Source organism: Siphateles boraxobius, unplaced genomic scaffold, assembly GCF_051911475.1.
Source record: "Siphateles boraxobius isolate OS27281-9 unplaced genomic scaffold, OSU_SipBor_1 55, whole genome shotgun sequence".
Lineage (NCBI taxonomy): Eukaryota > Metazoa > Chordata > Actinopteri > Cypriniformes > Leuciscidae > Siphateles > Siphateles boraxobius.
In genome coordinates, this window is record NW_027509181.1 from 228666 (window position 1) to 254645 (window position 25980).

At 37.0% G+C, this 25980-nt stretch overlaps 1 protein-coding gene across 1 annotated transcript; it reads left to right on the forward strand.

The window, feature by feature from the left end:
• The first annotated feature begins 1247 nt into the window (after positions 1-1247).
• cox19 (cytochrome c oxidase assembly factor COX19) lies at positions 1248-25155 on the forward strand. Its single transcript, XM_077205804.1, has 3 exons — positions 1248-1463; positions 24757-24868; positions 24939-25155. Exons 1-3 carry the CDS (start codon positions 1382-1384, stop codon positions 25009-25011), a joined length of 267 nt encoding a protein of 88 aa, XP_077061919.1. The 5' UTR covers positions 1248-1381; the 3' UTR covers positions 25012-25155.
• The last annotated feature ends 825 nt before the right edge of the window (positions 25156-25980 follow it).

A 25980-nucleotide genomic window follows, 5' to 3' on the forward strand; every position in this document is an offset into this window, starting at 1 on the left:
GTGGACCTACCCGTCACATGTATATAAAGATAATCAATTTTTCGTTTACGAGGATAAGTGAGATAATTGGCAGAGGTATTTGTACACCTTTGAGGACATATTTATGAATAAAAATATTGATTTTAGATAATAAAATACCTAAAAAACTACACATTGTCCCTTTAAAGTTGGCATGAAATGGAAGTTGCAATAGTCTTTTCTTCCCTATTGTGAGATCTATAGTGAAACTATCTTCTTTCTTGAAGAAGAAAAAATGCAGGACCGGACTTGATTTTGTCCATTGAGAATTGATTGGATTGTTTAGGGGATTGCTGTGCCTGTGACCTAATGTTAGTGACCCCCACGCCAGAAAACACCATCAGATAAGAGATGTTCCTGCAATGGACTACTTGCACAACTACTTCCGTGTTCTACTTAGTGCATATCAACAGTTTCCAGTTAGAGCGCTCAGCAAACCTACATACCTGAGAATGCAGATTATCACTATTTTTTATGGATGCAAATTGATTAAAACAATGAACAATGATTGTAACAATGATGTATCAATTATCTTGAGCCTGCTGAAATGTTCCTATAAATATATTGTTTTTCCAACTGTGCATTCTGAATAATAAATAGGCCCTAGGCTAAATATATTTATCCACTAACCTGCAGCAGTCCTATATGCTCGTCTTCTCATTAACAGTGTTCTTCTCGTACTTATATTTTAGAGCTGTTGAGTTTACATTTTTAAATGAATTTTACTAATAAAAAGTATTGCTTGTGTGCATTTCTTAAAGATTTAAAGATTTCCTAATCTTTAACCAAAATAACTTCCCCTCCCAATGGACCATATTTGGAGGACCATATGTATCATTTCGGTACATGAATAAAAAAAAATATATAATAATGATGTGCACAGATAAATTATTTTTAATAAATACTGCAATATTCCATAAAAAATAAGAATGGACGATTTTGATTTAATGGTGACTTTAAAGGAAAAACACAAAATAAATCATGAAAAAAAACCCATAAAATTATTTCTTTGGTCAGCAAAATTTGTTATCATAACTTTCAAAATTACGACATGAAATATGCAAAGTTGACTCTTGTCTAAATCTACGTGAAGCCACCATACAAAACCACAGAAATCTAGCAATTTTGTAATCAGATGTTTAATTCGAAACCTACTAGTTACTAGGTTGCTAAATTTATATTAGATTAATTGTTCCGCTTAACGTTACCTTTATTTTGAAACCTATGTCTAGTAGCTATTCCAGAGGAAGTAAACCGTCTGGTTGTTGCTTAATTCACAGCTTCACATGAGTGCCCATTAAAACCAAACAGTGCGTCCTTCTTTATCAGTAAATGTTGTAGTCAGACCTTATATTAAGAAACAATGTCAACAGCGATGAACTTCGGAACCAAGACGTTCCGTCCCCGTCCACCGGACAAAGGAGCGTTTCCCTTGGATCATTTCGGTAAGTGATTAAGTGCATGCACCGTTGAACAACAAGCAGTCACAATTTCTGCGTCCCAATTCGCTTACTTATACTATGCCCTACAAGTTACTGTTTTTGTGAAGAAAAAGTAGAAGTTTTGGGAGATACTACTTCGTCATAATTGCGTCTTTAACGGACCGCTCTGTCGCTTTGTCCCTGGGATTCGGTGCCTTGTGTCCCCAGCTAAGATCATACCATTATGCCTTAAATGTGGAACAATATAAATTTTAACATGTCTTAGTCATTAATAACGACATTTGAATTCTAAGCATATTGGAGTTGATTGAAAAAATAATAATATTCTAATATGAGACTTTTACAGCATTTTGAATTACCATATATCACATTTTTTCCAATGTCCCTAGGCCTGTTTATCCCAATTTTATGATAGATGCAACACTTAATGCATGTGATTTTTTTTTCCATTTTTGGGTGAATGATGGATAAGGAATTAAAATGTGAAAAAAAAAACTGGCAAAAAAAAAAAAAATTTTGGACTTTCTATACTTACTAGAGTGTTGTGTATGTAATGCAATGACATGTACACATTTCAAGAATGTAATTAACCATTTTTTTTGGTGAATCAGATCTTTTTCCCCATGAAAATGCCATTCCTGGGTAACATAATGAATTTTTAAATTATTTACATTTCTACCATTGTTGGCATATACAAATGTACTGATATCCATAATTGGTGCTCAACAAACAATTAGTGCTCGGACAAATTCATTTTAATAATTAATATAATCAATTTGGGATTTCATATAGACATGGGCTCATTTTTGGCTGCTGATAACTCAAAATTCAGAACCAAATTTAAAAAAAAGCTAGGAAATGTTTAAAAATGTTTTCCAATAAAGTAAATAAGACTTGTTTTATCTTTAACTCAAAAAAAAAAAAAAAAAACAGAATTGTGTAATCTAACATACAAATACGGGTTGAATTAATTTCCTGTGTCATTGTTAGCCGGAATAAACGGAAGGACATTCTGCAATATTTTTCAGGATTGCCATGAAAACCATCCTCGGTATAATTTTTCCTTCCATCACTCAAACTTGAAACAAAGTAAGAAACACTAAACTAACACTAACTTTTTTTTAAATCGTTAAAAACGTGTCAATCAATCAACATTTTTTTATGTAAATTGATTAATTTAGCCAACACTTAAATGCAACAGCATTTCATACATTTTGTGATAAAACATTAACATATTTTATATACAGCTATAAATGCTTTATTCTTGATTTAAAAGCATATCTATAATGTTTAATAATTGTATTTTCATACTTTATTATTTTTCAATTTATCATTTCTAAATGAAGTATTGCATTATTTACAAACCAGTTATGTAGGAACTGTCAGTGGTTCATAAGATCACTTAGAAAGTGTATGTAAATGATTATAAAGTATTAAAATGTACATTCATACATATGATTATTTAGACATATAGTAATAGTTACTTAGTGTGATAATAAACGCTTTATTAACATGTATTTATACTGTAATTCAGGGTTAATTCAGATAGTTATAAAGCATTTAGTAGTGGTCAGTTAACTATTTTGTGAGCTCATCTAAAGTGAGGACTAGTTATGCCTAGTAAAGCATTTATAAATAGATTTAAAGACTCCGTTATCTTCTAAACAGAAAAAGGAAACAAACACAACACAGTGATTCAGAACATAGAAATATTCAACAGTCTTTAATGGCTCGTTTCCACTGAGCGGTACGGTACGGTTTGGTACGGTACGCAATTATTTGCGTTTCCACTGTCAAAAGTTGTGAATGGTACCAAAAAGCCGAACCGTACCGTACCACGTTTTGGGTACCCTTCCGTTGGGGTACCTAGCACAGTGGTACGGTACTACAAGGTGGAGCTAGACTCACTGCAGAACGTTGATTGGCTTAAAGAGAATCGTCACTTGCGCGTGGTACAAGGGGAATGACATTAGAACATTAGAAGCGCCATTTTTTTAATATACAGTTGAAATATAAAACTACTGTTATTGTGTCACAAAATGTAGTTTTAAAGGAGAACTCCGGGCAATTCTTAAGTTAATCTTGATCGTTAGAGCTTTGTGAGTACTGACTATAGAAAAAAAAACGAACCGGATTGGTGATTGCTACGCGGAGCTGCGACCGCGAATGCCCAGAGCTCACAATCAGCTAAAACGGCAGCTATGGGGGCATGGACATAAAAAGCGTTTTTGAGCATATTAACAGACACAAAATGCAATTAAAATGTCTGTCCAACATGAACAGGGACCCTACATGTGAACAAGATGCGTTTAGCAACTTAGCCATTGTTTCAACTCACCTAAATAGTCTTTTAGACGGCAAGCTGTAGTCTCGCGCTGCAGTCCCGTGCTGTAGCCGGAAAAGGTAAACAATGTCCAGGTGGGAGGAGCGTTGATCATGTGCGACGAGTATTCGTACATGGAATGGCATTTTTCTTCAAACGGCCCCGCTGTGTTGAGTGTGTGTAGTCATCCTTGTCAAAGTGTTCACTGCAAATGCGGTAATCTTTAGCGCGTAGTACTTCTACGGGAGTTTGCACATCAAGTTGAAGTACAACTAGCCACAACTGCAGAATCTCGAGGTCATGGAAAGGAAGACGATGAAAATTTAAGCTCTTATATTTTCGTATTCGGTTGCCACAATTCGGAAAGGGACAAACACGAACCATTTCTTCTTCACTTGTAAGCAACTCTTATCATAACTCGTCGCACATGATCAACGCTCCTCCCACCTGGACATTGTTTACCTTTTCTGGCTACAGCACGGGACTGCAGCGCGAGACTACAGCTTGCCGTCTAAAAGACTATTTAGGTGAGTTGAAACAATGGCTAAGTTGCTAAACGCATCTTGTTCACATGTAGGGTCCCTGTTCATGTTGGACAGACATTTTAATTGCATTTTGTGTCTGTTAAGAGGCTCAAAAACGCTCTTTATGTCCATGCCCCCATAGCTGCCGTTTTAGCTGAGTGGGAGCTCTGGGCATTCGCGGTCGCAGCTCCGCGTAGCAAGCACCAATCCGGTTCGTTTTTTTTTTCTATAGTCAGTACTCACAAAGGTCTAACGATCAAGATTAACTTAAAAATTGCCCGGAGTTCTCCTTTAAGAGTTTTTCAGGCGAGAATGTAGTTTTTTAAAGCTCAAATCTGTGGTTTATTTATAAAGATGTATGATAATTTGACTGAGATCCATTCCAGGCGATCACCGGGCGCTCGGTGCTCATTTTCCCCGACTTGAACAGCCTTTCCTCGGCTAGTCGTGCTGATGTTTGCCGCTGACTATGGTTAAACATGAGATATAATTCGTCTTGTATAGACCTAACAGGCGATCTTTGGTCTTGTGAATCTATTATTCGTTCCCTGGCCAATAGTTTTGGCAGAAGGCTAAGTGAAGTTTCATATACTTGAGCACTGAATTTGTCTGAATTGTTTGCTTTATGTTATTAAAGCTTTATTGTGTAGCTTTTTGTACCTTTTACTTATTCTTTTATAATGGCTATTATTGATAAAACTGTAATTTAACAAAAAGAGATAGGGTTGAGTTTTGTCATTTTTTATTTTATTACAAGATCATCTGTAATGTTGTTTATTGCAGCATTTGTACAAATGCACATATTGCCTGGAATATGTTTAATATTTTTTAATTTAAACGAAAAGAGGCAGGGTTGTGTTTTATAGGCTATTTAGTTTTGTTATAAATAGGCTAACGTTATACATGCAGTGAATCTAATCAATATGCGTTGCCTGAACCACATTTGTGTGCCTACAATGTTTAAAATGTATTTAAATGAAATCGAAAAGAAGCAGGTGTTTTATAACATATTTCGTTTCATTGTTGCCTAAAATGTACATACTACTGAGATAACCGGAGTAGCAAAGCGAGCTGAGTGGCGCTTTCAAGAACGCGCTGTTCCATTAGCAGAATTACTCGTCCTCGGGAGTCATTCTCCTGAGTCGGTCTTGGCAAGTCCGAACTTTGCGTACTTGGTATTGAGAAACGCCTAATGTCGGTGCTTGTTTCTTGTGACAAACATGCAGAGAAGCAAGAACATGATCTGCTGTATATCATCCATTGTTGTTTACTATGTTGCTTTCTTCTTCGCGCGAAAATGACGTTGATCGCTTCTTTCCGGCAAACACCACGCCTATCAAGTAGGGCTGGGCGATATGGCCTAAAAAAAAAATCCCCGATTTTTTCACAAAAAATCCGATTTACGATTTAAATAGATTTTTTTCTTTCCCTACTTAAAATCAATCTGCAGATGACAAAGAAATTGTTCAAAACAAGTTTTACTTTATTTTGTTATAATATGCCCTTCTGGGATTTGATCTCCATTAAAGTGCAATCAGAAACAACAAGCCAAAAAGACAAGAGGACAGACCCTGTCTGTGAAAACAGTGAAAATGTAACATAAAATAAAATGGGTGGATTGGGATTGGGGGGATGAGTAAAAAAAAAACCAAAAACTTGCATCACAATAAGTTTATTGTGATTGTCAAATTATTTGGTAACTAAACATAATTTTATTAAGTTTACTGGTATGCTACTGTTTTTATTAATGCTTAACACAAATTTCATAATTTCAATTCTTGTGATTTGATTCTGATCTTGATTCAGTATAAATTCCTTTGGATAAATAGGTACAGTAGATACGTTAATGTGTTAATTGTTCTCCCCCCCCCAAAAAAAAAAAAAATTCACCTAATGCTGTAAACATACAGAGAGCCCTGTCAGCTGGTATTATTAAAGGTTAAAACTATCTCAAATTAAATATAATGCGTTTTTTTATTTTATAATGCGTCTAACTAACATGCGTGCTATGGGTCATTAAAAGCCATCCTGAGGTAAATGTAACGTTACGTGGCATATGTTGTTCTCCAGCTGTTTTATGGACATCTTTCCGCGGTTGTAAAACACTGATCGATCGATTTTATTACATCTCGGTAAGTTGGTAGTAAAGAGTAACAGATGATCGGTTCACGTGCCGCTTGAACTGAGATCTGCCAGCGTTCTTTCACGTCACATTTACAAGTGCCAAAAACGGTGTTTATTGTTTGAATTTTGTAATAAAATTGACAGAATCTGAGAGCTGAGAATCTGTTTCATATCGATAGTAATCTGCTCCGTCTTGTCTGTCGGTGTCAGTGTCCTCTTTGCTTGAAAATAGATGTGTGGCGTGAGAGCGTGTAAAAAGTGACAGAATTGCGTCTCTCACAGTGAACTCGTGAGAGTTGGCGGCCCTGCGGGTTTAGCTTGTAAATGTTTTCGACGGGTGTGCTTCTGCTGCCGCGGTCTTGCTCGTTTGCCATGTTGTTTGTGCATCTCTATCATGGCAAGCGCTGAGCCCGGTCGGAACTACGGGAGCCCAGATGGGAGCGTCGGCGGTTGTTAAAGAGAAAACCGATTTTCATTCAAAAAAATCGGCGTAAACTACACATTCGAGTTAATCGATAAAATCGATTTATCGCCCAGCCCTACTATCAAGTAAGGGTACTGTTGTCGGTGGAAACGCTAGCCGGATCATGGTTTACCGACCCGAACCGAACTGTACTGTACCGTACCGTACCGCTCAGTGGAAACGAGCCATAAATCTCCTTTATAAATGCTTTACAAGGCATAACTAGTCCTCACTTTAGATGAGCTCACAAAATAGTTAACTGACCACTACTAAATGCTTTATAGCTACCCGAATTAACCCTGAATTACAGTATAAAGATATGTTAATAAAGCATTTACTAACACACTAAGTAACTATAACTATGTCTAAATAATGTTTTTTATAAGATGTCTTTATAACTACCTGAATTTACTACATTTGCTCACACTTTCTAAGTGGTCTTATGAATTACTTATCAACTCCCAAATAACTGGTTTGTAAACAATGCTATACTTCATTTAGAAATTATAAATTGATCATTGACGAAGTATGAAAATACAATTATTAAACACATTATAGATATGCTTATAAATCAAGAATAAAGCATTTATAGCTGTATTTATAAACATTAATGTATATTAATGCTTTATGAATTAACTGTTTACTAATGCTTAACTAATGATTAATAGCATGCAGTTATTATAAAGTGTTACCAAAATGGGGTACAATTAATAAATATGACTACATCATTTGTCATTACATTATTATTAACATTACAAAATTCAATTCAAAGATAATTGAATGTGACTCATTGAATCATATGAAATCAAGATGAATGACAGCAAAAATATGGCAAAAAAACATGCAATTATGTAAATAATGTTAATGTTAATAATATAACTATGCCTAAAAGTTTACAAATGTTAATTAAAAACTAGATTGTTACGCTTATGTCATTCTGGATAACGGATGACATGTCCTGGCTAACAGAGTTTTTTTGTTGTTCAAGAATGACATGTTGTTATCCAGGAATGACAAAACAAATATTTTTTCTTTATAATCAGGCACTAACTTAACCACCATGGAAAAATACAACTTAGCTATCATCGCTATAAGGTAATCTTTTAGATCAAATAGATAGTTTTTTAATATAAACACATTATAAATGTTTTATTAGTGTTATCCAAAAGGACACATGGTATTGCTACAAAGTGCACAAGTGACCGAAAAGGTCAAAATATCACAATTTTAAGAGAAGCTTACTCACATTTGCACATGTTCTGGTGCTCCTTCAGGGTCTTCTTTTTGATACAATATTTTCACATGACATACCAAAATGCATTATAGTCTAAAATGGTAATTTATGTCTGTTATCCAGGAATGACATTAGAGAAATCACAATTTGGAGACAAAAGTCTTTGTCATAAAAATGTAAATAAACATGGTATTATCACTATATTTGTAGGTATCGTTGAAAACATCAATACAATTATGCCCGGGCAGATTATAAATACTTTTATTAATATTTTTTACATTTTTGTCATACTTTTGTATTCAGATTTTAAGCCGGGACAGTTACCCGGAATGACATTTTGGGACTTTTGAGCTCAATAGTTCCTTCAAGATTAATTATTTATATTGAATTCTCACATGAGTAATTAAAGAGGGGGAAGTTGAGTCATTTAATGAAGTGTATTTAAAAATGTATACATTTTTTATGTAATTAATATGCTTTGGACACCGGAATTGACACGCCACGTCATTGACCCTTTTACATTGTTTAGTATATCAGTAAATATTCTCTCTAATGTTTATATACTTTTTAATTATTACATTTATTTTAGATAATCAAGGTGTTTAGCTTGTCCCTCAATTTATTTTCCGCCCTCTTATTTTTGACTTGTAGCCTACTTCCCCTTTGAATGAAAGTTGGAAACATTTAATGGCATATATCTAGCTATCATCACTTGTTTGGAGGGAAAACAACTTGGGAAAGTGAGTGAGATCCTCTATTATTTTAATGGTCTATTTTTATTTTACCAATTTTAACTTTCAAATTTGATGTGGCCAACCTTAGTACGCCCACCCTGTTAAGGGAAAACTTAAAAAGGGAAAAAAAGTTAGTAGAAAAATCATAGTTTTAAAATTACAAATCAAATTTAAGTCGTCAAGTCACCTTTAGTTATATAGCGCTTTTTACAATACAGATTTTTTCAAAGTAGCTTTACAGAGATAATTGGAAAATAAAGTTGCAATAATATTGTTAAATATAAAATTGAGTGTCCCCAACTAAGGAAGCCAAAAGCAAATGGCGACAAAGGCGAAAAAGGTATATAATAATTTAAAATAAATTATTTTATATATAGCTATAAGCTACTATACAATTGAGACATGTCTTAAATGTATAGCACACCTGTTTAATGAGGCACTAACATATGATAGATAGGAAAGAACAAGAAAGGCCATTAATAATCTTTCATTGCGTAACTGTATTATGATATGAAAGGCTGCAGTACAGTGCTGCACAAAGCGCTTATGCGAATCCCGAGCACAGAATGATGCGCTTGAAGCAACACGGAGTCACAGCGCGTCGAGTCAGAGAATGTCTAATAAGGGGAGAATTGGTAGCCTAGAAATCTAGACGCACCCTAGCGGCAGCAAAAAATATTTTGCAGCAAAGTGTGGTCTAGCAACTCTCCGTTGGCATTCGAGCTGGAAAAACCAAACTCTGGTCAGGCCAATCACCTCGTGTATAGAGTTGGTGGGCGGGCTTAACATAACGACGGCAGAGTTGTGACGGTTCTGCGTGATTTCCATTGGTGATCTGCTACTTGAAAACAAAGAAGATGCTTCCGGGAGAACAGCGGTCTTTCGAATCGGCTTTGGCCGCGACTCTGGATGACTTGGAGTTAAGAGAACGTCACTTAAGTCATTCTTCAAAAAAGGAAGATGTGTTCGGAGTTCTGACGACCGGATACGGCAAAAGTTTAATATAGCCCTATCAACTATCCGCTGGTGGGAAAACGCATGGGACTCACTCAGCCACAGCCGTCCGTTGCTTTGGTTGGGCTGGTCCATCCGTTGCTCTGGTTGTAGCACTGTCCTATTGCGTGCAGATGGAATTTGAAGGACAACTGTTTATCCCGCCCCTCGGATTGAGGTATGCCAATTGTGAGTTCCCAGACCTAACATCTTGATAGGTCTGGCTTGCCAGGCTAGAGAATTGGCACTGTCTGGTTACTTCCGGTTTCTGGACTGGGTGCAGTAACACGTCTCTGTCCATGCGGGGGCGCTCGCAGGCGAGTGCAGAATGAATAGGAGTCTATGGGGTTTCACCCCCAGAAATACACTTTTCTCAGGATGTAATTTTTTTGTCAAGTAATTTGAAAGTTGCATTCAAAAGGGAGGGGGGGGGGGGGGGGTGGTTATGGGGCTGCTAAGAAAATGCACTCAGCTGAAAATTGCATTTTTAAGTTCACTTATCTGTTTTAAAAATCCGTTCAAAAATGTGATGACGTCCCATAATAGCAGAATGCTAGCGTGTTCCGGCCAACAATGACCTAACCTGTAAGAAATCGAAAGGACATAAGTACTCGTTCATTCGACTTTTGGTCTATAATCTATATTGAACTTGCGGAATCAACAATAAAATCTACGTTGATTCAACGACAAGCAGGAGAAAGGGATAAATTTTAGCCGTCTAGCTCCATAGACTCCCATTCATTCTTCACTCGCCCGCGATCACCTCCAATTCTAATGGAACTGCAACCAAGATGATTTACAACGGGGCTAATAAGTTCCAAGACTCTCCATAGACGGACTCTGGTCGAGTCCGCATTGAAAAGTTCAAAGCACAAACGAAAGACATATTGATGCGTAGTGTATTATACAGTATCTATCTATGCAATAGTTTTTCTAGAGCCTTTTCTTTTAACAGTTTTAAATTTTAGTTACTGTGCGTGTGAAGAACAATTATAGTGGACTCTAGTGTTGTGATCTAACAGACACCCGGTAGAAACATGATTAAGTTACAGCAATAAAGTCCAACAAGATAAAGTTGTTTTATGCAAAACTATAGACCTTTATCTACAGATCAAGTATAATAATAGTAACATTGAATCATCTTGGAGAGGGTTTCATCATGTTGACTGTCGTAACCTAGCCTGACTACGTCAGACTTCGTACTTCCACTCAATTTCATTTCGCTTCTGTACTTAGTCTGAGACAACGACATTTCTCTGTTTTCCTCCGGCCTGAAAACAGCCGGCCAATCAACGAACAGAGGACGGGCTGAGAGCCGTGACGTAGACGTTAAGCGCCGAGTCGAAAACGACCGCGGATATGGAGCTATTTTTTTTACAGTCTATGATATGGAGACACAGGACGCAATTCGCTCTGTTGTGGAGAATATTCCTGGCATTTCCAAACTGAAGGCTGAACAAGAAGAGTGTTTGGTAAACATTTTGAATGAAGGTGATGTGGCCCTACTCCCGACAGGTTTTGGTAAAAGTTTAATTTATCAAATTTTACTGATCGTCAGCGAGAAACTGGGGAGACCAAAGGCCGGCAAAGCGATAGTTGTGATTGTGTCCCCCTTGGTTGCACTCATGGAGGATCAGGTTAAGGAGGCAGCAAAACTCGGTCAGCCATGTTCACTCCGGTATTTCGCTCGATGGTTTAGTTTTTGCATCATACATGTGTTTACAGTGATAGTTCAATGCGGCTGAGCTGGCGAATAACACAAGTCATAACCAAACGTTATGTGATTGGCTTACGGGTAACCAATGATTTTATACTTCAGACTTGAAGTGTCTAACACTTTTCAATGAATGCTGAATGAAGAATGATTGACAGCCGCAGCGGAGGGTAAAGTTTACGTGATCTTGAATTTAATGACTTAAATGTTCATTTCTATCTCGCATTATACTATAATGGCTTCAGAACACTTGTAATATAGTGCACGAAAACTTTATGGTGCTTTATAATGTTTTTTGTGTTTGGGCTTAACAATAACACAGAATAGTATACGCACAATATTGGATTTGGATCGGCCTCGTCTGATCGATACCCGATCCAGCAAAAATGGCATGCTGAGTATCGGATCGGTGCATCCCTAACTGAGAGTGTACATAGTGATTGTGAAAGTAATGTATGTTTAAAGTTCAAGAAGTGCATTTAAAGTTCTTTGGCAGTGTTTTTACATATTGTTTTCCCAAATCCAGTTAAGTATCTAATAATGTAACTGGTTGTTTGTGATTGTGGTCTTCTCTGTTAGTAATTTGTCCACTCTATCACTTTGTCAAGCATTTTTTTTTTTTTTACAATTTCATAAAATCAGCAACAAAAAAATGGAAAATGTTTAAGTTGTCGTTATGGAAAATTGTAAAGAAGAAAAAACATGTTATGACCGATAATACTAGTTAAAAAAATAGGTTGTTGTCCAAAGAGCCCCTGGGGCCGGTTGCACCAGCTGTGTATAAGTCACAACTTAGTCTAGTTTTGATGTAAATGGACCCTAAGTTACGACTTACGCACTACTAAATATTTTTGTGTTGCACCCATTAAACTTAGTTGAAGCTTAAATCTAGGTATAACTACGGCAGCCTCCGATCAGGAGTAGCGTTTGGACTAAAAAATAGCAGGCAGACTGAACTGCATCAATAAGCTCTTCTTTTATCTGACAAACTTCAATTCTTTAGACATATGATAATGCTGACATTTAAACTCGCTTACATTTTAAAAGAGAGAACATTATGTGAATAGATTACTTTGTTAGCGGCTCATCAACACGAACCCGTCCTACAGCGCCGCTGTTTGCATCTGTCCGTTCAGTCGGTGTTGTGCATGTCACATAAAATCAGTCATAATCAATAAATGTTTTTTCTTATGTTTTTTTTGCATCATTACTTATTTATCCTTATTTATTCGTTTCAAATACAGTTTCTAAATGTAAGTTACGTGTAAAAACACTTATTCACTTATTTTTATTCATGATTAAGTGTCGTAATTAATGGAAACGTATTTTTAGTGTTAGTCAAGTGAGGCAAAAGAAGTTAGAATGAAGGATAAACTGAAATTTATAGCATTTAAACAACTTCTGCTCACGTTTTTGAAGGCTGCTATTGGATCAGCGATACTAAACGTCATATTATGCGACAAAGGCATTTTCAAGTGGAGTTCGCACGCCACTGCGCAATACACACACGGTGCGCGGGATGGCGGGTGTTCATTTCATAAACTGTGGAAAATGTTAGCTTATTTAATGTAGCCTATAAATGAATGTATATGTCAAAAAAAGGATAATGTGAAACTTTGTAGTAGTGCTATCGTGGCGTAATAATCTGTTTGTTTGTAAAATGTATTACCTGAATGAAATTAATCATTCATTCACAGACAGCAGCATACGAAGAATTTCACCTAATAAAGATCTTCATCGCTTGCAAAAATATAATGCATATGCAGATTTGCTTTCACTAGATTGTAGGTCCATGCCACGGCCACTTCATCCAACGCTCTTGATGTTCTTAAATCTTCCTGTTATGACCGAGCCGAGTGTGAATTGAAAGCGCTTCAGACGATTCGGTGCGTGCAGGAAACTGAACAGATCATTCAAACTGATTCTCGAACCGATTTAGACAGATCTGCCAACTTGTTTGATGAAGTCTTTAAACAGAATCGACTCAAAAGAGTGATTCATGCCCATAAAAAAGATGCAGCGTGCTTGGAATAAACTACGCATTTAACAACATGTATTGCATTAAAATAAAGTAACGAGCGGAAGCCTTTCACATACACGCGAACCGCAGCAAGGTTCGGGATTAACCGAACTCAGACCACCTCCTCCAGGTCGTCATGGGTTCGATACCCCAGTGCGCACCTGGGCCCACATGACAGCATTCACATTAGCGATTTTTCATGCGAACCGTGCCTTGTTCCGAACTAAACTGCCAGTGTGAAAGCCTCCTAAATAAACTTGCTAAAAAGAGATCCAGCACCAGAGAGGCAAAGAAAAACGCATGTTTTTAATTTGTTGCTTTGGACTATTTTCTTTTGTACTGTTTTATTTGTTTAATTTAGCTGCAATTTCTTTGGCATTACAAATTTAAAATGTCGCAAGAATAAAATTCTGTGTTTCTTATTTTGCATCGCAAAGGAAATAAACTCTAAACTCGGTGCAGCTGTTTTAAATAAAAAAAAAACTCCCAAAACTTTATTTAAACCTTGAAATGTAAGATGGGGTTTAGGGCTGCAACAACTAATCGATAAAATCGATTATAATCGATTATGAAAATCGTTGTCAACGAATGTCATTATCGATTAGTTGGTCTGCTTACGTCACGGGGAGCGTTTACTGGTACGCACACACACGCAAGGTCTCTCTCCCTCAGGGGCTCTGCCGAGCGCGCGCGCTACACGGTTTGGAGCAGTCTCTGTCTCGCATGCGCGCTCTTGCTTGCGCGCTCTAGATTTCCATAGTAGATTTCGGGAGTTTGAACTAATTCGCGGGCATCAGGGAGCCGCAATCAATATGCGGGAGACTCCCGGGACTTCCGGGATCTTGGGATGTCTGTATTTTGTCTCGAGTATCAGGTTGCGCAATCAGTTCGCTCGCAACGTAAGTGATGGATTAAAATAGCGCTACCGCAGAAATAGGTTAAATTAAAACGGTCTTTACAAAGCGAAGCACTAAATATAAAGGCAGTTAATAACAGCAGCAGTAAAATATTGTTTTTTAGTCACTGTACTCAGTGGTTTTCAGCGAATGCTTGTGCACTAATGCATAATTTCTCCTGTCCTTTACTCAAGCCTGTTAGCTTGCTGGGTAACGTTACCTCCATTCCGTTCTCTTTTTATAGCATTTGTCTACTAAGTTTTAATTGTTTTTCAAACGCGATCTACTGCGGCTCTACGTTCACACAATTGTTTTCAGTCTTTCTATATTTATTTAATCAATGTATCCTTATATTATTCTTTTATATATTATATATAATATATATTATATTCTTTATCCTTATATTCCTTATATATAATTAATTTTAAATAAAAATTAAATGAATTATATATTTTAGATGTTTTTAGTTTGTTTTTAGTTCAGATATTCACATCTGAACAACATGTCTGTGTAAATGTGTTTTAACAAAAATTGTGTTAAAACATAATATGTTGGATATCATTTTTTTAACAGTAATCATGTTTGTCAACTTGCCATCAGCAATTATCATTAAAAACAATGCAAATATTGATATTAGTAAAACTTAATGTGTGGCTTTTGCACTTTTTAAAGTACACTTTTACACATAAATACCCTGATTTACGGTTTTATTTAGTTATAATAATAAAAAAATCTAATTTAATTTCTATCCGATTAATCGATTAATCGAAAAAATAATCGTCCGATTAATCGATTATCAAAATAATCGTTAGTTGCAGCCCTAATTTAAAGATGTGGTAGCATTGGATCTGGACGGGAAGGATAACTCTTGGAGGGGTGTGTCGCGATTCTGCAGGTTCGTGGATCTGAGTTTTGCGATTTCGATTTCATATCGCATATCGTTACAGCCTTAGAATGTTAAGTTCTACTGTATATCTATTTTGGTGAAAGTAACTCAAAAGTAATACAGGATAATAACGCATTGCAATTCTGAGACAGTAATATTGTAAGGTAATGAATTACTTTTAAATAACAGTAACAAGTAATGTATAATGTATTACAGTTTGGAAGTAACTTGCACAACACAACTACTTTAAAAAAAATGTGGGTCAGGAAGTGGGTCGGGTACAATATTTTCTTCGTTTTTTTTGCGCTCCAAGTTGCGGGCGGTTAGTTGAAACGTCGGTCGGGTGCGGGTTGTTTATACATTGACCCGCGCATCACTGGTTCCTATACAGACCAAAACCGCTTCCAGGAGGAACATAAACATTACATATTGTAATTATGCATTATTTATCTTTCCAGTAACCATTATATACCTCCCTTCCTTATCAGATATCTCTGATATGTACTCAAAAGGTATTTTTTGTGAGATTAAAATTATTACCCCTCTTCTTCGACCAAATTTATAGGATGAATAATACGCCCTTGTGTATCCCATTCTTCTCATTTTCCCATATTCTGTTAAAGATAGATGTGTCTCTTGTAAGAGAACAATCTGAGCCTTTTCCCACTTCATTTTTGATACAATTTTACTTCTCTTAACTGGGTTTGAAATGCCCTTCACATTAAGTGATACTATCTTAACGTCCTGTATATTCATACTTTTCTTATCTGATGAACCCCTATAAGGCATAGATATGCACCATATCTAGTTGTATAAAGCTTATGCACCAACAAAATCTCCCATAGAACATGTATTAAACAAAAACGAACAAAGGAAACAATGACATCATTATCATGATGAAACCAAAATAAAACATGTATTTCCAAGGTTGAGGCTCGTATCAAGAGAGCCCTGCAAGGCCTTGAATGGTCTAGGTCCCAATAGGGAGACGTCCCACCTCGTCGCAGAGACGGGGCCCTATATATTGTCCGCACACTAGCAAGATTTTGTATTGCAATAAACATACACAAAATTTGGTTGTCCCGACCCATAATTATATTAACTAGGGCTGAAACGATTCCTCGAGTTACTCGATTACAAAAATTCCTCGAGGCAAAAACTCTGCCTCGAAGCCTCGTTAAATTCCTATGACGCGCACTATAGGCGCGGCGCAGGGATTTGATTGTTTCACACGGACCGTTTATTCACACGGACCTGTTCAGGAAGCATATATTTTGAATTTAGTTGGCGCAATGGCGGAGAGTAAATATGTAAATAAACGGCAGAAATTGTCTAAAGTGTGGGATCATTACACACTTAATTCACTTAATACACTTAACTCGCTGAAACAAGGTAACGTAGTCTAAGCCTATTGATGTTCGCTGATTTTAATCCCATACTGTATTTGTAGCGATGTCGTCGTGATGCGGTTTGACTAGATATGATTTTTAGCTTTGATGACATTTTTAAGTAGTAACAGAACTATCACGTTCAATTGCAAGACAGTATAGCCTAAAAAAGGAACCCCTTCACACACACACACACACACACACATACACACACACACACACACACACACACACACACACACACACACACACACACACACACACACACACACACACACACACACACACACACACGCGCGCCAGTCAGACCGATTGCAGCAATGCATCACATATGCTTAAACTTTTATGTAGCCACGCAACAATAATTTCAGCATGCATTCACTGTTACACACCGGGACGTGATGGAGGAACGAATATTGTATTGCAGTCTTTGCGAGACCTTGTTTGTATTTCACGTCTGCCAAATACAGACAACAACAAAAAATTAAAGTCCCCAGCCTGTTGGTTTTTAATAAAGATTCGGAGTACTCATTTTTCAGTTAAAACGCACGGAACAAAAAGTGCGTCGGCTTGTACTGCGTGTTCAACAAGTCACGTTACAGCTCTTCTTCAGCGTTAAACTACCAGAATACACACATATGCTTAGATGCTTACAGTGGTTATATTATAACATCTTAAAGGAAAATTCACATACGAGATAGCTTTATAACTTGCATAATTTATAACTTACAGTATATAACTTATAACAGCTTTAACTGAAATCGATTACTCGATTAATCGATCGATTAAGTGCTAGATTAATCGATTACAAAAATAATTGATAGCTGCAGCCCTAATATTAACCAAAAAATAAAAGAAGTAGGAACCGTTTAAATGGATTAGGCGGTACGGCGACGAAAGAAAACCCGCGAGCTGCCATGTTTCTCGTCGCTTCTGATGCGTCCTGGTAGAGACGGGTGCCATCCTCATAAAACACCCGCATCTTTGCTGGATATGGGGTCTGAAACCTGATGCGTTCATTTTTCAGTATTTTTTAGCATCCGCGTACTCGTTGCGTTTTTTAAGCACTTCAACTGGAAAGTCATGGTCAAAAAAGAAACGCGTTTCATCACAGAATACTACTTTTTTTCTGCCATGCTTTCTGGAGAACCTCTTCTTTTGTACGGTAACTCCCAAACTTTACCACGATAACTTTGCGCGCTGTCCGGGTTTTGAGACAGTTAGACAGAAAAGGAGTAACTTAGGGGTATATGTTTAAGACACCGGCGTCGGGAGCTATCAAATTAGGCTGCCATCCTTTCGCTAGCGGAACCGGAAACTCGTGGTGTGACATTTTAGACATAATATTGTAAATATTCTCTGTTTTTGCTCCATTCTCCAATGACAGTAGTTCCAAACAAGGAACTTTTTGTGATTCATTGACCTAGTTGCTTAGTTCAGAATGAATCCGCCCCTTTGAACGAATCAGTTGAATGAATGCTTCTATGACTCGCTCATTAAGACGGTGATTTGGCGCCACCCATTGGCAGTTTTAATTTCATAATTAAAAAAATAGAATTTATTATTTTTTAGCATCTAATTTTTTTCTATATTAAATTTATTATATTTAATATAATATTTATTTATTTATCATTAATCTCATAACATTATGTATGGTGTTGTAATTGCGGTGTAAATGCATGGTTAGAAAAAAAAAGGTTAGAACATAGTTAGAAAAAAATGCCCCTGGAAATCAATTTAAGCGGTCAAATATGGGCTATTAATGGGAAAGTTAATGTCTGCCCGTGATATTGCATAATAAATATATATAAGAAAAGTTAAACATATGACATATACTATAAAACCAATATAATTAATGTATCACACTTGTGAATTTACCTTCAAATGTAGGCCTATTACCTTATGTAGGCCTATCAAACTTTTTCATATAATTGTTATTATATTAATAATAATTTCACATTTTGATAATCATAATGACATGCTGTAATAAATTATATGAATAATGAATATTATTAATATTATGATACAAATGTATAAGAAAGGTAATCAAAGTAATCAAAAATAAATAAGGTTTAGGCCAATATAAACATTTTTTCTGTTTGGTATTGTAACTTGACTTGGACTTGACTTGACCCTTAACAGGACTCGACTTGACTTGCTTGAAGTGAACCATTGACTTGACTTGGTTGTGTGTACTGCGACTTGTTGACTTGCTTGAAGTTGATGGTAGGGACTTGAGACTTACTTGTGACTTGAACATGTGTGACTCACTCCCACCTCTGGCTGGTAGTACACCACCATACCTAAAAAGGACCTGATTTTACTTGCCGATAGTGTAACACAATCACTCCATCAAATCTTTCTCAGACATACTTATGATTGCCTCAATTTTTTGCTGGATCACTGGCCACCCCCTTTTCAGACAAAATATGACCCAAAAATTTATAGACTTCCTCAAAAACCTACATTTTGAAGCAGACAATTTCAAATTGTGGTCTTTTAGACGCCGAAACACCATCTCAAGTCTCTCCTAACTCTCTTCTTCAGTCTTCCCGAAAACCAATAAATCATCTAAATAACAAAGAAGGCTCAAGAAGTTCTGGTCACCAAACACAGTCAACATCATTCTCATAAATGTTGCTGGGCTGTTGCACAGTCCTTTCCCAAATGTTTATAGTATTTCTCTAGTTTTATGCATGCCCCTATGTTTTATTAGTTATGACTAGTTATGATTCTTTAGTTATGTTAGAGTAACTTTCAAATGTTGATATCCAAATATGTCACTGCTTTAATGTCTTCAAATCCCCATCTTTCTTGGTATCAAAATAATCCTCTTTTGATTTTTATAATCAATGGTGTACAATATGTTATGATAAATTGCATCATGATATTTTACCATACTTTTGTGTAAAGACTGCACAATTTATCCATGCCAGCATGAACATGCCAATGGAGATAAAATGGAACAAAGACTTTCTCCCGGTCATCTTTGATTGGTCACCTCATCAAATAGGTGTGAACTGAGAGGACCTTTAACAGTGTCTGATTAGTTCAGATCTTTGCTCAATCTCTTTGAGACAACGTTTCCTGTTTTCTTCCGGCAGCTTAATCTTCAAGTTAACTTCTTTGGATTCGATGTGGACCAAGTTAATTTCTTTGGACTCAACGTGGACCACCCCAAGAACCCAAATGAACGCTTCAGAGCACTCCTGGCAAATCATCAAGAGTCTCCTGCATCTGGACTTGTTCAGCAACCAAAGTCAATGCAAGTACCCGTTCGCAGCCTTTATGGCGCTTTTCCACTGCATGATATGGTACGGTTCGGTTCGGTTCGGTATGGGACGCTTTGGCACTTTTCCACTGCATGGTACAGTACGGCTCGGCTCGGTACGGCTCACTTGTGGCGCTTTTCCACTGCATGGTACGGTACGGTACGGCTCGCTTCGGCTCGCTTTAAATGGTACCACCTCTGTTGAGGTTCCAAGCGTACCGTACCGATACTAAAATGTGACGTGGAAGCACTGTAGATCACTGATTGGTCATACAGACAGAATCGTCACTACCAGCGTCAGTGTATTTGGGAGACATCAAACACGCTAGATTTAAATTGCCAGTAACAGCCACCGCTGTAGCATCTGTTTTAAAACTACTTGCTTGACTTGCTTGAAGAAAAAAAAACTTCCAAAAAAGAAATGGCTGAATCGTAGTCAGTGGACGAGAAGCGCAGACGTTCCTCTTGTTGGTTGCAGAGGAGCGGATAAACTATAACGATCAGTCATAATCCCACCCACTTTGAAGAGGTACTAACTGCAGTGGAAAAGCAACCGAGCTAAAGCGAACCGAGCCGTGCCGAGCCGAGTCGTACCACGCAGAGGAAAAGCGAAGCGAGCCGAACCGTGTCGTGCCGAGCCGAACCGTACTGAGCCTTGACGAGCCGTACCATCCAGTGGAAAAGCGCCAATAGATGCGTTCTAAGTTATTGTGCCCCCTTTAAGGTGACCCTGATTCTTTGATTTTTCTCATAGTTTGTGGTTAACTGATTGTAATCTTCCCATTCTCTTTTCTGCTCTCTCTCCTTTTTTCACTTTTTCTTTACTTTCTTGATTATGTATACAATCTTTTCTTAGTTTAGTTGTGTGTGTGTGTAGCCTACCGTAGTTTTGTTTATTAAACCAGTCTATCCAAGCTTGATTGTCTCTGTGTTTGCCAATCACAAAAATATCAAAGTCGCTTAAACATCTTGATCTAGCTATACCTATGCTATTACCCTGCAAGTATTTAATTTAATTTAGTTGGAAAAAGTTATTCTTTCTTGGCCATGAAGATAACTTATTTCCTAGAATTGATAATTTATTATGCTTTCTGTTCATTGAATGAACTGATTAAATAATTGTACTATTAATTCTGCTACAGTCAATTCTAAAACATTCAAATATTTATAATTAATTATAATTTGTTATGATTTATTATAAATATCTTTTGAGCTAATTTGCTACACACTGCTGCAAGGATATCCACTTGGTGAGGAAGAGGATGAGCATCCTTTACCGTGCGTGCGTTTAACCATCGGTAATCAGTGCATATCCTTAAGTTACCATTTTTCTTCCACACTAAGACCAATGGTGACGCAAACTGACTGCTCGGTATTCCTAATAATTTCCCTTTCAATAATAAGTCCCTTTCAATTTCAAGTTATGGGCAGGAGAAAGGCAGCGGTATGGAAGACGAAAGGGCCTGTCATCTGTAACTCTGACACGATGACAAAATCCCTTTGCTTCGCCACAGTCCAAACTGTGCCTGGAAAACACACACTCATATTCTCGACTAGGTCAACAAGCTTGTTTTGCCAAAAGGAAGACACTTCGCAATCCTTGACATGTAGATCGTGCAAGCCCAGGTCATCCAACCTGCTGTCACCTACTGAACTTGCTCCAGAAGTAGAATCCCTTACAGTTAGGCTACCGCACGACCTGTCAGAACGCACCGCACTTGTATTGTGGCTAACCACCCAGTCAGTAGTTTGTTCGAGGTCCTCCAAAGCAACACAAGGATACACATCAGCAACCTTCGCTTTTTTCCTCAACAAAATTTTTGCATTGGTCGGGTTGATCATCTTTACTGGCAGCCAACCACTAGCACATTCCGATGCACACAACGTGAAGTACTTGGTTCGATGACTACAGTGCTCCTTACAGACAGTACTGACCCTGGGGGCAAACGACCTCAAACACGGTGTTCGCTCCTTGGCTGGAGTGTCACTGCTGACCTCAGTCTCAGAGTTCCCACCTTGTCAGGAATCATATCACCCCTCCATCTTTCTATGCATGAAAGCATGCGTAAATATTGTCTATTTTCAGAATGTATAGCTGAGTCAGGTCTATTAACCACCCTCCAAAATTGGTCTGACTTAATAGAGGTTTCAAGACATTTGTGCCGAGAATGTCCTTTTGACTCCTTAACATCAGGACTGAGACACTGAAACTGACCCTGTAAACTTCAAGCTTCAGATTGCATACACCATCCAGACTAGTTAGTTTGCCACCACAACCCACCAAGACAATATCTGAAGAACTCATGATAGCCTGGTCCAGCACCCCAGCGTCTCTGAGTTGTGGAACTACGTCCGGGCTCAGAGTGGTCGCCATAGAGCCACTGTCCAACATCCCCTGAAGCTCAACTTTGTCCTGTAGTAACACATTCAAATAAAACAAACGGCTACTTTGATCAACTTGCATGCTGTTCTAAAAAAAATCACTGTTTTTGTTTTGTCAATACTTTCACAGGAAAAGGAATAAACATATTTAATATCAGTCTCAGAGGAATTACTACACAGCCCAAACTCTACCTCTGTCCGAAGGGAGCTGGCTAGTTTCCCTTAGACGTGATTTTTGTCTTGTTGACCGGAGCCCACCCTGGACGTAGTTCTGTGACTGTCACAGTTGTATCTGGCATGTCCAGCTGCAGAACACTTGAAACACAAGTTATACATTTTACAATAAGCAGTCGTGCTGTGCTCACTGCTTTGACATGCTCTGCATTCTCGAATCTTATTCCCCATTGGTTTAGCCAAGGGGCCCCGCACAGACTTAGTGTTCCACACCAATGCTTTTTCCAGCTAAGACGAGACTTTGTCCAATGGATTAACGTCAGTTACCGTCACACCCTGTTTAGACTTAGAAGGCAAGATAGACACATCAACATCTGGCTCTGACACAACTGTGGTGAATTGTTTGACGACTTGATTTGTCAACTTCCGTTCTCATAACTCGTTAAGTTGCTCTTGCACCTCAGATGCATACCAAAACTGTACAGGTTTACTCTTGAAAACAAAAGTGAACTCTTTGTCAGGACAGTTACGAATAAACATAACTGCCACCTCTTTGCTCCTGTTATCAGAGTTCTGCCTTCCCATCTTAAACTTTGCTCAGCTGCATCTGCTGCCTTGTTTAGTCTTATCCAAATATCCCAAGCACTCTCTCTGGGATATGGACTCAAAGAATAGAAGTCAGCCAACGGGATACCCGAACTGCTCTGGTCAGTGAAGTGCTGCTTCAAAACAGAACAAAACAAGAAGCAAATATAAACCAAATCAAGCATTGCATCTTTTATTGGAATGAAATTATATTCACTTTCTAAAGTGCATTAACTTTTGGAAAAAATAAAAATCTTTAATAAAATATAATTTCCTTAGTGTGCATACAAGAAAAATTAGGTTTTGAATGATTTCAGTGATCTCATCATTGACTCGACCAATCCAGTCAACTCTATTTCTGCACACTAACGGATGCTTTTATCATAACTAACAGTGCAAACACTATGTAAATAAGAGATTCGTTGATTTATAACACAAGTTTTGGCAAGAGTCCAGAACTCAGTTACTGATAAACTAACACTGTTTGATTGACAGCTCCAGCTCTTGTAAAGGGAGCGTTCTATGATCGCTTTCTATATATAATTTAATCACAGTTTAAATATCAGATTATTAACATCCCACTTAGAGAAACAATGTGAAGTTGACCTTTTAGTCACTGGTTTGATTTACTGACACATAGACAAAGAATATCTGACTGTAGCTACATGAACCATTACATATCAGAAATCACTGGTCACAGATTAGGCATTCAAATTAACATAGTTACTTACAAGTTGTGGCAATACACAGTCCATATCGTAAAAGTCTGTTTGCAAAGCCTGCTAATACAAATAATGTTCAACTGAGGCATTCACATTGTTGAAAATAAATAACCACATTCCTAGCATTCGGATCCTTTGGAAGGTAATGTTATTTTTAGTCCAGAAATTTAACACTCTTGTGTTCGATGTTTGAATGGAGAGAAGAATAAATGTTATCTCATTTACCCAGTTTTTAAAAATGCTTATCATTGTGGTTCATAGAGCAAACCTTTCGCTGATTTTTTACAGTTAAATGGAAGGTACACCCATAAGTTGCATGAAATGTTATGGTGCATAGGAAAAAGATGGATAGGAGAGAAATGTAGTAGCACGTTGATCTGCCGGTCGTGGGTCTTTTGTGTGGAGAACTCTCATGTGTTTGCATAATTTTCCATTCCAAAGTTTATGACCAAAGGTATCTTTACAAAAGTTCATATTGCTGTTGCAGATGAAATATAATGTGGATAACACTGAATAAATATCTTTTCGTCAATTTAGATATTGATTATTAATCACTCTAACGGTCTAACCCCTTTATCTAAAGGTGCATTCACGCCATGTTGTAATTACCTTAATTACAAGGTTTTAACTTGTAAAGAGCATTCACATCCTTGTAGAGCTCATAATTACAACCTGTAAGCTGGGAATTTTCTGAGACCTCCTACTTATACCATGTAATGGCTTTACCACCTGGCCACTGCAGATTTGAGGCATTGATGGTGTTGCCATAGAAATGCATTATTCCCAGCCCAAAGATAATATGCAAATTGGGACGCATCATAAGACTTTGAATTCACATATATTTTCACATTTTTTGTACATAGGTGAATGCAAGTCATTCAAAGAGATGTATATGCGATGCCTCAGAGACAACCATTTTGACAACTCGTGCTGTCGGATAGAGTCAAAGGAGTATCTGGAGTGCAGGATGGACAGGTGAGTTTTTCCTGACATGATTTAACCTGAAGTTGTGAATCTAATTGTAAACATTTTATTTACTTTACAGACAGTTAATGGCAAAGGAACCCCTTGAAAAACTTGGCTTTAAGGACTTGGAGGATTCAATGGAAGAAGATTAAAGAAAATATAATTTTGACTGATGTTCACATTTTGTTGATTAGTTTTATTTTATATCTCTCTCCATATCACCTGGAAATCTGGTATATGCTTTGTGCATATTAAAAAGCAAGTGCATATTAACAAGTATCTGTTAAAAAAAAACAGGGTATGTGATTAATCATCAATATGCTTAGTTTTCATCGCCGCTATGAACAGCCTCGATCATATATAATAAATCTTATGTAATTAAAAGACTTAATTGAAATCTTGTCAACTTTGCATTTAAAAGCATTCACTTTTTTATTTAAATAAAAGTAGTCTGAACAACACAAGTGAAATGTAGCACAAATATTTACAACACAAAAACGTAAATATATGAATGTTTGATATAAGGGTCAATGACATGCCATGCATAATTTTGTGTCCAGGTGCATTGTTTACTTTTAAAGTAATTGAGAAATTCATGATGTATCACTTTATAAGACCTAGTTTGTTTGAATTAATTTTCAGTACTTTGAAGTAATAAATATTATTTTATGTTTTGGTATCTTAAATCCCCAAAATGTCAGGTGGTGCAACTGTCTGCACAAATGAACAGACTAAGAAAACTCATAACTATAAAATGGTGTTTTTATAATAAGAAATTCAAAATAAAATACTATGCCATCATTTTATGTTTGAAACCTTTCATCTAAACGCAAATCTGTAAAAGCCCCCATCACCTCCATAAACAAGGAATCAAGCTCATTCCTCTGCTTTTCATCAAGTTTGGAAAATAAATCTTGCTGCAAGCCTTCCCTTATGAAAATTAACTATGGTTTTACTATAGTAAAACTAGTTAAATGACTGTAGTAACCATGGTTTTGATACCATGGTTTTACTAGTTATATTGTAGTAATACTACAGTAAAACCATAGCAACCATGACTGTAGTAAATGGTATTTTTAAAAACCATGGTTTTAATACAGTTATATTGTAGTAATACTACA